General features: G+C 35.4%; 1 protein-coding gene across 1 annotated transcript in view; it reads left to right on the forward strand.

Moving 5' to 3' along the window:
* Nucleotides 1-12,760, forward strand: part of OPHN1 (oligophrenin 1) — a gene marked incomplete at its 3' end in the record, with an annotated part of 409,261 nt that overhangs the window by 369,961 nt on the left and 26,540 nt on the right. Inside the window, exons 6-7 of the mRNA XM_007470151.1 lie at nt 8,915-9,025; nt 11,655-11,759. Coding sequence (XP_007470213.1) covers nt 8,915-9,025; nt 11,655-11,759 — 216 coding nt within the window. The remainder of the gene's footprint in view (nt 1-8,914; nt 9,026-11,654; nt 11,760-12,760) is intronic.

Below are 12,760 nucleotides of genomic sequence, written 5' to 3' on the forward strand. Positions count from 1 at the left end.
AAAGGATCAGGCAAGTTGTAGAGATATTGTGGTGTAATAGGCTCAGGAGTTTGCTTTAATTCTGTTGACTCTGGAAGAATTATTGAAGGCCTTTGGTTGTGCAAGCAATATGAGTACAATTCTATTTTAGGAATCTTAAACTGGCTGAAGTTGTAGGATGAATTAAATCCGGGAGAGATGGGAAGCAAGAAAACCAGTTTAGGAAACTATTGCGATGATCTAGGGGAGAAGTTCTGAGTCAGAAAAAGTGGCACTAGGGAAGGGAAAAACAGGAATTAACTGATTAAGACTTATTTACTGGTAGAATGGATCTATGTTTTGGATAAAAGATCCAGTAAGAGATAGAGATATTGAAGGTTCAAGTATAAAAAGAGATACTCAACTGAATGAAGTCACAGACACGAGCTTAGAAATCATCTTGTCCATGGTCACACAGACTGGCAAAGCTGAAACTCATCTCCTGACACCTGATTTAGTGAGTATCCATCACAGAATGTGAGGTACTTGAAGGTGATGAGTCAAGAGACTCAATGGTAGATGGAGTTAGTGTTGAAAGGTTGAAGGACTGCTTCTCTTCCATAAACTGGAATGAAGTACTAGTCTGGGGTCATCTGCCATTTTCCTCTTGCACAATTTTGCTTTCTTCCTTTTCCTTCTATTCTGTGCCAGGTTCCTATGCAGAAAAGAGTTAACATAACTGGCCCAAGACTTCTATGCTTAGAGAAGTCTGCTTACAAGATTAGCTCTTTTGTTTAACATCTTTATTGGAGTATAATTGCTTTACAATGGTGTGTTAGTTTCTGCTTTATAACAAAGTGAATCAGTTATACATATACATATACATATACATATACATATGTTCCCATCTTGGCTGGTCTCTGGGAACTTGGCTGGTAAACAGTACCCTACACTGATATAAAAGTTTCCCTAAGTGGTAAGAGTGACTCATTGTGCCTAGACTACCTGTACAAACAATGTGGTTTATGCTAAATACCTTATTTTCTTCTGGGAGTCGAGAAGTTTGGTACATGCTCAGCAGAGGGAGCCTGTGTACAGCAACCAATTTAATACCTAGGGCACTTAGTATCTAATGAGCTTCTCTGGTACACAGCACTTCATATGTGTTGTCATAACTTGTTGCTGGAGGAATTAAGTATTTGCTGTGTGACTGCACTAAGAGAGAACTCTTGGAAGCTTGAACCTAGCTTTTGCTGGACTTCATCCCATGCATCTTTTCCCTTTGCTGATTTTGCTTTGTATCCTTTCACAGAAATAAATCTTAACCATGTGTATGACTATATGTGGAGTCCTTTGAGTCCTCCTACAGAATTACTGAACCTGTGAGTTTTAGAAGCCCAGACACAGTCCAAACTTTATTCTTTTAGAGGCTTTTGCAATGAAAGCTTCTAGCGTGTCCTAGCAGTTTGGTGCTGTATCTAGATGTCCCTGGTGGTTTTCGTAATGAGCAAGAATGCAGCCTTTGTGTTTGTCTAATCAAAACAAAGCTGGGGGACCTTGGATCACTCACTTCTTTTTTAATATTGAGACTATTTTTAGAGCAGTTTTAGATTTAAAGAAAAATTGAATGATAAGTACAGAGAGTTCTCATATATTCTTAATCCCCTGCATACAGTTACCCCTATTATTAACATTTGCATTTATGAGATACATTTGATACAGTTGATGAGCCAATGCATTGCACATTCTATAGATTTTGATAAATGTATAATGACATGAATCCATCATTACACTATCATACAACATAGTTTCACTGCCCTAAAGATCCCTAGGCACCACCTATTCATCACTTCCTCATTCCATACCCCCGCTGACCCCTGGCAACCAGTGATCTCTTTATGGTTTCCATATTATTGCTTATTCCAGAATGTCATATAGTTGGAATTATATAGCATGTAGCCTTTTCAGATTGGCTCCTTTCACTTAGAAATGTGCATTTAAGGTTCTTCTGTGTCTTTTCACGGCTTGATAGCTCATTTCTTTTTAGCACTGAATAATATTTCATTGTGTGGATGTATTACAATTAGTTTACCTATTCACCTATCAAAGGACATCTTGGAATCCTCCAAATTTTGTCAACTACTGTTAAAGCCGCTATAAACATTTGTGTGCAGGTTTTGTGTATATAACTTTTCAAATAATTCAGTTAAATATCAAAGACCACAATTACTGAACTGCATGGTAAAAGTATATTTAGTTTTTTAAGAAACTGCCAAATTATCTTCCAAGGTGGCTGTACTAATTTTTTTATTTCTGCCATCAGTGAATGAGAGTTCTTCTCGCTCCACATCTTAGCCAGCATTTGATGTTTTCTGTTTCGGATTTTAGCCATTCTAGTAGGTGTGTAGTGATACCTCATTACTTTTATAATTTGCATTTTCTTAATGCCATGTGTTGCAGAATATCTTTTTATATGCCATCTGTAGATCTTCTTTGGTGAGGTGTCTGTTCAAATCTTTTGCCCGTTTTCAATTGGTTGTTTTCATATTATTGCATCTTAAAAGCTATTTGTATATTTTAGATACCTGTCCTTTATCAGATATATGTTTTACAAAGATTTTTTTTTCCAGTCTGTGGCTTGTCTTTTCACTCAACAGAATTTTTCACAGAGCAGAAGTTTGTAATTTTAGTGAAATTAAACTTATCAATATTCTCTTTCATGGATCATGCTTTTAGTGTTATATCTAAATCGTCATCACCAAATCCAAGGTCACCTAAAATTTCTCTTATGTTATTTTCTAGGAGTTTTATAGTTTTGTGTTTTACATTTACTTCTATAATCCATTTTGAGTTAACTATTATGAAAGGTGTAAGGTCTGTCTCTAGATTCTTTTTTTTTTTTTTTGGCATGGGGGTATACAGTTGTTCCAGCACCATTTTTTGAAAAGACTATCATTTCTCTATTGAATTTTCCTAGATCCTATGTCAAAGATCAGTTGAATATGTTTATGTGGATTTATTTTAGGCTCTCAATTCCATTCCATTGATCTATTTGTTTTTTTCTTTCACCAATACCATACTGTTCTGATTACTATAACTTACCAGTAATTTGAAGTCAGATAGTGTTAATATTTTGATTTGTTTTTCTCCCTCAGTATTGTGTTGGCTATTCTGGATATTTTTGCCTCTCCATATAAATTTTAGAATCACTTTGTTGATATCTAGAAAATAGCTTGCAGGGAGTTTGAATTGGACTACATTGAATCTATAGATCAAGTTGTGAAGAACAGACAAGTTGATAATATTGTCTTCCTATCTGTATACATGGAATATCTCTCCATTTATTTAGATCTTTGATTTATTTCATTAGAGTTTTATAGTATTCATCAATATATCTTGTACATATTTTTTTATTTATACCTAAATACTTCATTTTTTTTCTTCTAATGTAAATGATACTGTGTTTTAAATTTCAAATTCTGAATGTTCACTGTTAGCATATAAGAAAACAATTGACTTTTGTATATTAACCTTGTATCCTGAAATTGTGCTATAGTTCATTAATAGTTCCAAGAGATTTTTGTATATTCTTTAGGGTTTTCTACATACATAATTGTGTCATGTGCAAAAAGGGACAGTTTTATTTCTTCCTTCCCAATGTATATACCTTTTATTTCATTTTCTTGTCTTACTGCAATAGCTTGGAATTCCAATATGATTTTAATAGTTATTCCTAATCTTAGAGGCAAAGCATCTAGTGTCTCACCATTAGGTATGATGTTAGCTGCAGGATTATTGCAGATGTTCTTTATCAAGTTGAGGAAATTCCCATATATTCCTAGTTTGCTGAGAGTTTTTATCATGAATGAATGTGTGTTGGATTTTGTCAGATGCTTTTTCTACATCTCTTCGATCATATTATTTTTCTTCTTTAACCTCTTGATGTGATTACTTATATCAATTGATTTTTTTTTTTTCTTGCATTATGCGGGCCTCTCACTGTTGTGGCCTCTCCCATTTGCGGAGCACAGGCTCCGGACGCGCAGGCTCAGCGGCCACGGCTCACGGGCCCAGCTGCTCCGCGGCATGTGGGATCTTCCCGAAACGGGGCACGAACCCGCGTCTCCTGCATCAGCAGGCGGACTCTCAAGCACTGCGCCACCAGGGAAGCCCTATCAATTGATTTTTGAATGTTGAACCAGCCTTGCATTCCTGGAATAAATCCCACATGGTCCTGGTCTATAATTATTTTACACCTTGTTGCGTTTGATTTGCTAATATTTTGTTGAGAATATTTGCCTTGATGTTCATGAGAGAGATGGGTTGTACTTCTCCTGTATTGTAATATCTCTGTCTGGTTTTGATAACAGGGTCATGTTGGCCTTAGAGAATGAGTTAGGAAATATTCCCTCTGCTTCTATTTTCTGGAAGAGAGTGTAGAATTTAGTATCATTTCTTCCTTAAAATGTCAGGTAGAATTCACCAGTGAACCCAGCTGGGCCTAGTGCTTTGGTTTTTGGAAGGCTATTGATTATTGATTCAGTTCCTATGTGCTACTTTCACTGAATCCCACAAATATTAAATTGTATTTTCATTTTCATTTGAAAATACTTTTTAATTTTTCCTAAGGACTCCTCCTTGACCCATGTGTCATTTAGAAATGTGCTGATTAATCTCCAAGTATTTTGGTGCATTCCAGATATTTCTGGTTCTTGATTTCTGTGTAATTTAACTGTGATCTGAGAGAATACTTTGTATGATTCCTGTTCTTTTAAATTTGTTCAGATGTATGTCACAGAATGTGATTGATCTTGGTGATACTTTTGTGTTAGCTTGAAAATAAGCTGTTGTTGGATGAAGTGTTCTATAGATGTTGATTACATCTACTTGCTGATGGGGTGTTCACTTCAATTATGTCTTCACAAGCATACCTCAGAAATATTGTGGGTTTGGCTACAGACCACTGTAATAAAGTGAATATTGCAATATAGTGAGTCACATGAGTTTTTTGTTTACCAATGCATGTAAAAGTTATCTTTACATTATCCTGTAGACTGTTGAGTGAGCAATAGCATTATATTTTTTTAAATGTACATACCTTAATTTAAAAATATTTTATTGCTAAAAATTGCTAACTATCATCAGTCAATGCAGTGTTGCCATAAACCTTCAATCTGTAAAAAACACAATATTTTCAAAGCACAGTAAAATGAAGCACAATAAAATGAGGTATACCTGTACTGATTTTCTGCTTCTTGGATCTGTCAACTATTGGTAAAGGAATGGTGAAGTCTCCAACTCTTAATAGTAGACTCATCTATTTCTCCTTGCAGTTCTATCAGATTTTGGTGTTCTCTTTTTTGATGTTCTCTTATACATAATAAGGGTTGATATATATTCTTTCAGAATTGACCTATTTATTATTATGTTATGCCCCTTTTTTTTCCTGATAGCTTTCAATTCTCTGAAGTCTCCTTTTTTGGAAATTAATATAGCTACTCCAGCTTTCTTTTGATTTTTGTTGGCATGGAATATTTATTCATACCTTTACTCTGAAAAATGTTTAAATTTTTAAAATTTGTTTTTAATTGAAGTATGGTTGATTTACAATATTATATTAGTTTCTGGTGTACAACATAATGATTCAGAATTTTTAAAGTTCTACTCCATTTAAAGTCATTACAAAATAATAGCTATATTTCCCTGTGATGTACAGTATATCCTTGTTGCTTATTTATTTTATACATAGCAGTTTGTATCTCTTAATTCCATACCCCTATATTGCCCCTCCCCCTTTCCTGCTCCCCACTGGTAACCACTAGTTTGTTCTCTATATTAGTGAGTTTGTTTCTGTATTGTTATATACATCTGTTTATTTTATTTTTTAGATTACACATATAAATGATAACATAGAGTATTTGTCTTTCTCTGACTTATTTCACTAAGCATAAAACTGTCTAGGTCCATCGATGTTGTTGCAAATGGCAGAATTTCATTCTTTTATTTTATGGCTGAGTAATATTCCATTGTGTGTGTGTGTGTGTGTGTGTGTGTGTGTGTGTGTATCACATCTATTTTATTCTTTCTTCTTCTGTTGATGGACACTCAGTTTGCTTCTGTATCTTGATAGTTGTAAATAATGTTGTTATCAACATTGTGGTAGATGTATCTTTTTGAATTAGTGTTTTTGTTTTCATTAGGTATATACCCTGCAATAGAATTGCTGGATCATATGGTAGTGGCAGCCTTCGGTCCAGTGTGGAGCTGTGACTTCAGGCAAATGTTGGAGTCTTCTCTTGGTTCAGGCTGGTGTGTGCACCTAGGTAGTCACAGGAAACTAGTCAGTGAGACACACAGTTTCAATCGGCCCTTTCTGCCTTGCTTTAGGAGCAAGCAAGCATTCATGTTCTCCTCAGGAACAGAATCCAGGCTTTCTGCAGCCTTTCTGATAGTCCCACTGGTCCTCTGACCAGCTAAGGGGGCTCGTCTTCCCTTTGTTGAGCCCCAGGGCTGTGGGGCCCAATATGTGGCTTGAACCACTCACTCCCCAAAGAGAATCCCCACCAGTGTAATCTCCCTTTTCCTCTGAGTCCCCTCCCAGGGGCATGAGTCCTGATCTGATTTCTTCTTTTCCCTATCTACCAAGTTCTGTGTGTGTCTTTCTTATAGCCTTAGTTGTACAGAAGTTTTTATGCTAGTCTCCAGTTAGTTTTCAGTGAGAATTATAGATGTATTTTTGATGTGTTTATTGTGGGATGAACATACTCCTACTGTGCCATCTTGATTCAAGTCTCTTCATAACTTTACTTTTAATCTATCTTTGTCTTTTATATTTAAAGTGATGTCTTATACATAACATATAATTAACTCTTATTTTTTATGTGTCCTCACAGTCTCAGCCTTTTAATTGGTGTGTTTAAAGTGATTATTGATATAGTTGGATAGATGTCTACCATGTTTGTTACTGTTTTCTATTCATTGCCTCTGTTCTTTGTTCCTTTTTTTGTCTTCCATTCTTGTTCTGCATTCTCTTTTTTTCAATTGGAAATTGTAATATGATTCCATTTTTTGTCCTTTCTTAGCATATCAATTGTACTTTTAAAAAAAAAACTTTCTTCGAGGTTATCCTAGTGTTTTCAATATGCATTTACAGTTAAGCCATGTCTACTTTCAAATAACATTATTCTACTTCATTGGTAGTACAGGAACTTTATAACAGAGTATTTCCAATTTTTCCCTTGAGTCCCTGATAATATTGCTGTCATTCATTTCACTTTTTCATAATCTCTAATCACCAAATACATTGTTGCAATTATTATTTTGGACCAACTCTTATTTGTAAGATCAGTTAAGAATAAGAAAAATATAAGATTTTATTTTACCTTCATTCATTGCTTCTCTAGTGCTCTTATTTATGTTGGTACACATTTCTGACCTATATCATCTTCTTTCTTAAGAACTGTAACACTTCTTGGACTCAGAGTCTACTGGCAACTGAATCCTTCAGTTTTTGTGTTTTTTTTGAAATTGTTTAATTTTCCTTCACTTTTGGAGGATAATGTCACTGGATACAGAATTCTAAGTTTGTGATTTTTAAAAATTTCAACCCCTTGAACATTTTACTCTACTCTCCTCTTTTTGCATTTTTTTTTAAAAAAGAGAAGTCTTATCCTTACTCCTCTTTGAGTAAGGTATTTTTTTTCTCTTGCTTCTTTCAAGATTTACTCTGTGCCTTTTACTTTCTACACTTTCAATATGACATGCCTGCATGTAGATTTTTTGGTATTTATCCTATTATTCTCTGAACTTCCTCAATCTGTTGTTTGTAACTGTGTTTAACTTTAGAAGGTTTTCAGTCATCATTACTTTAAATATTTCTTCTGTTTCTCTCCTTCATTTCCTTCTGGCATTCCTAGTATGCATATCTTACACCTTTTATAATTGTCCAACATTTCTTGAATAATCTACTCTATCTTCTTTATTCCGTTTTGTCTACATTTCAGTTTTTGAAATTTCTATTGGCATGTATTCAGTTCACTGATTCTTTCCTTAGCCTTGCCCAGTCTGTTGGTGAGCCCATTAAAGGCATTCTTTATTTTTGCTAGTGTTTTTGATTGCTATCATTTCCCTTTGACTATTTCTTCAAATTTTCATGTCTGCTTATATTATCCATATGTTCTTTGTATTGTCCTCTTTTCCATAACAGCCTTTAGCTGTAATCCCTGGTTCTATGATTTCACCATCCACCATCTCTGCCTTCTTTGAGTCTGATTCTGATGCTGATTCTTCAGACTGTGTTTGTTGGTTTGTTTTTCCTTTTTGCATGCCTTGTAATATTTTGTTGAAAGCTGAACATGATGCCCTGGGTAAAAGGAACTGAGGTAAAAAGGCCGTTATTATGAGGTTTTATGCTTATCTGACTAGGATTTAGGCTGTGCTTAGTTTGCTATAGCTGTTCTTGTCAGAGGCCAAAATTTCCTCTGGTATCTTTGTTTTTTGTCTTCCCTATTGTCTTTGGATTTCTTTAGAGAGATATTCTTAAATAAGTTTTGATACTGGTTGTAGCAACAGGCTTCTGCTTCTGGGCTTCTGCTCTGGAAAGCTTGGATTCTCCATATTCAACTGTCTATCCAATTTTTGAGGCAGTGGTTTTTCCTCTGACTTCAATGCTCTGTTGGTTCTAAGAAGAGTTGTTGATTCTCAGTTTAGCTTTTCCTTGTATGAGGATGGGCACAATAACTTCCAAGCTTCTTACTTGTTAGGCCAGAAACTGGAAATCTTGCATCAGTTGCTTTTTCTATCTTGGCTTTTTGTTCCCTATCTGTAAAATAAAGGGATAAGTTCACTGCTTGGTGGCATAATTCTCCTCCAGCCCTAACATTCTGTTGAATCCATAAGCACTGACTTGCATGAATGACTATGCTGTTATGTGACATTTGTTACCCTTATTCTACAGGCAGACCTCCAGGTGGACAAGGAGAGACACAATTTCTTTGAGTCGTCCCTTGATTATGTTTATCAAATCCAGGAAGTTCAGGAGTCTAAGAAGTTCAATATTGTGGAGCCAGTAAGTTCTATCTGTTGATGAATGGTCTAAAAATATTTACCAAATCTCAGGTAAATGTGGAGAACTTTGATTATAACATTGGAGTCTCCAAGAATATGAAGGATAGTCAATGCTTAGTAATGAATGTCACAGAAGTAGACACACTGGCTTATGTTATTCTTGTTCTCTCACTAATATTCTCTCTCTCACTCTTCCTTTCCCTCCCCCACACTCCTTCCTCCCCCGTTTCTCTCTATAGCTATGATTTTTCTTTATCTTTCTTTTCCTCCTCTCCTTCCTTCCCTTCCTTGATTTCTCTGTCACCTTTCATTTTACCTTGTTCTCCTCCCTTCCTTTCTCTCATACTTTCATAAGGTTTCTGAATGTGCTCATCATATCCCAGACACTGTTCTAGGAACTCATGTTCCTTGCATTCAGTGACTTCCCATTCTACTATTTTTACTTCCATCTTTTGAAAAATTTTCTGACTAAATAGCCTTAATTTATTATAAAAGATGACGGGCTGTGGTTTGACAACTATGTTGAATTTTAACAACTTTCTTTTTTATTATAAAATAATGTAGAAAACAATGTAAAAAACAATTGCAGAAAAGCTATAAAAACTTATATGTAGAACAAAACAAATACAACAAATCTCCCATACAGAGATGATCACTGTTAATATTGTGGCATTTTTCCTCCTAAATTCCCTGTGTATCTGTTATATTCCTTTCTCTATCTATTGTGCATGTGTACTTGTAGATGTGTGTACACATGTGCATGTGTGTGTACACATATTGCACATGAATATGTATATATCTGTGTACATGTGTATCTGTGCTCACAGTTGTATATATCTGCATATGTATATGTGAAAACAAGTATTTATTAATTTATGCAATAAGCATTTATTGAGCTTCTGTTATGTGCTAGTCACAGTGCTAAACACTGGGTATCCTATAGTGAAAAAGACAGACTCAGTTTCTGTCTTTATGAAGACTATACTTTCATGGGGTAGACAGAAGGGAAAGAAGGATACACATAAATAAAATAACTATAAGTTGTGATAAGGACTAAAACAAAGAACAAGAACAGACAGCTACTTTAGATCAAGTGGTCAAGGGGCACCTCTGAAAATGTCATTTAAGATAAGATCTAAAGAAAGAGAAGATGAGGCAATGTGAATAATGGGGAAAGAACATTCCAGGCACAGAAAAACACATGTGCAAAGTTCTTAAGTTAGAAAAGAATGATGTGCTCAAGGAATGAAAAGATTAGTGCCTTTAGATACTGGTGAGAGAAAAGGAGAGTGGCAGGAAACAATATCTGAAAGGAAGGCATAGAATCTGTAAGCATGGTGAAGGGGTTAGATTTTAGTCTAAGTATAGTAGAAAAATCACTGATGGGTATTAAATAGGATATGACATGCTGATTTTGTTGTGTGGAGAAGGACTTGGAAGGGGGCAACAGTGAGATTGAGGAAACCAGTTAGGAGGCTACTGCAGTGGTCTAGGCAAGCAAAAATGTTGCTTTGGGTTCAGATGGTGGTAGTAGAAACATAAAAGAATGATTGGATTAGAGATATATTTTAGAAGCAAAACTGACAGAAATTACTGATTGATTAGATTGAGATGTGAGTGAAAGAAATCAGAATTCTTTACTTTCTGGCTTGATTGACTGAGTGGGTGGTGGTGTCATTTCCTGAGATGGGAAACCTTGGAGAGAAACAGGAAGAATGTCTATATAACTGTGTGTGTGATACACACACTCATATGCGTTTATATATATGTGTACATATATATGTACATATATATAACTGTATATGTATATATACACACACATGTGTATAATACATAAGTGTGTGCATAGTTTTTATATGTTTATGTATATATACATATATATAGTTTGTGTTTATGTACATATATACACACATATTTATGTGTTTGTATGTATATATGTGTGCGCATATTTATATGTACTCACCTGTTTACTTTCTAAAAAGAACAGAGCAGTTTTTACTACTTCCTATTACACTCTACTATTGCCAGCATTGAGCATTGCTTTTAAAATGTTTGTATTTGTTAGATGAAAATTGTATTTTCTTTTGTTTTTATTTGTGTATATTTGATTGTTATTGGAGTTGAACATTTTAAGCATTAAAAATATATTTTATTGATCATTTCTACGTCTTCTTCTGCAGTGTCCCAACCCCTCCCTGAAACATTTCTAACTTGAAAATTGGTTTTCAAAAAATATATATCCTTGGATCTTTTAGCATTATGACAGTCTTCATTATGCCATTTAGCCATTTTAATTTATTGAGTACCTATTCTGTGCCATTCCTGAGGATATAAAGACACAGTCTATTCCCACATTATGTCCATACTGTCCACATTATGAATGGTTTTATATGCTATCTGAAAAGGGTATTGATGAATAAATTTGGTAATAGTTCTTATTTTGTAGATCTGAGTCCAGTGTTAATGTTTAACCTAATGAAAGAATAGCTATGTGTAGACCTGTTTGTGTTTGTGTTACTGCTTTTAACACTATACTCCACTGTGTGGAGTTTCTTTTTGTGCATCTGTTTCCTTTATTTGATTAATGAGAAGGTGCTGGTGATAAAGTTATTTTTATACATTTTCCCTAGGTCTTGGCCTTTCTTCATAGCCTCTTCATTTCCAACAGCTTAACCGTGGAGCTCACACAGGATTTCCTCCCATATAAACAGCAACTCCAGCTCAGTTTACAGAATGTGAGTTTACATGTGGGTTTCTTCACCTGTCTCTGCATACCAATTGGATTTCAGCTCTAATATCTTGACCTTGGAGTTCTAGGTTATTACATTCCAGATAATTTGTCAGGACAGACTGGTATGGATCACAAATGTTTTAGTGTACTAGATTGTTCTTACTCTTCCAGTTTCAGCTCTTCCCTGTGTTTGAGGCTGACTGTTGTTCAAACCCACCCTTCTACCCACTGATGTGTCTATCTATCCAATATTTATTAAATGTTGCTAGTTTGCTATATCTCTCCCAGATCAGAACCCACCTATGGGCTTTTTTAAGCACAGGTCTTATGCTCCTTCCCTGCTAGTTAGTCAGGACACTCTCTTTGTAGGTTTTATTACCACAAATGCCCATTTTCCCCTCTTTTCCTTTTCTCACTACTTTTCTCATTACATTACTAGAGTTGAATAAATTATTTTTAAAGGTTGTCTCCACCTTCTTTCCCATGCTGTTTCTTTTTTTCTTTCTTTTCTTTTTGCCGTACGCAGACCTCTCACTGTTGTGGCCTCTCCCGTTGCGGAGCACAGGCTCCGGACGCACAGGCTCAGCGGCCATGGCTCACGGGCCCAGTTGCTCCGCGGCATGTGGGATCTTCCCGGACCGGGGCACGAACCCGTGTCCCCTGCATTGGCAGGCGGACTCAACCACTGCGCCACCAGGGAAGCCCATCCCATGCTGTTTCTTATAGATGGGCATAGGCACACCCTTCCCTTCCTTGTCACATATATTTTTTCTCAATTACTTATTTAACCCACATTTAACAAATACTTAGGTATATAATGAACATATACTCTGTGCCAGACATTGTAAAATGCACTGGACATACCATAATGAGGCATGTTAGTTTTTGCCTTCAAGGAATATATAGTCTCTTGGAGCCAAGAGATATAAACAGAGATATATCATGATTACTTATGAAAAGTGCTAAAATATAGTTAAGACCAAAAAAGTTAAAGCATAGAGAGTG

The sequence above is a fragment of the Lipotes vexillifer genome, unplaced genomic scaffold (assembly GCF_000442215.2).
Source record: "Lipotes vexillifer unplaced genomic scaffold, Lipotes_vexillifer_v1.1 scaffold926, whole genome shotgun sequence".
NCBI classification, from domain to species: domain Eukaryota; kingdom Metazoa; phylum Chordata; class Mammalia; order Artiodactyla; family Lipotidae; genus Lipotes; species Lipotes vexillifer.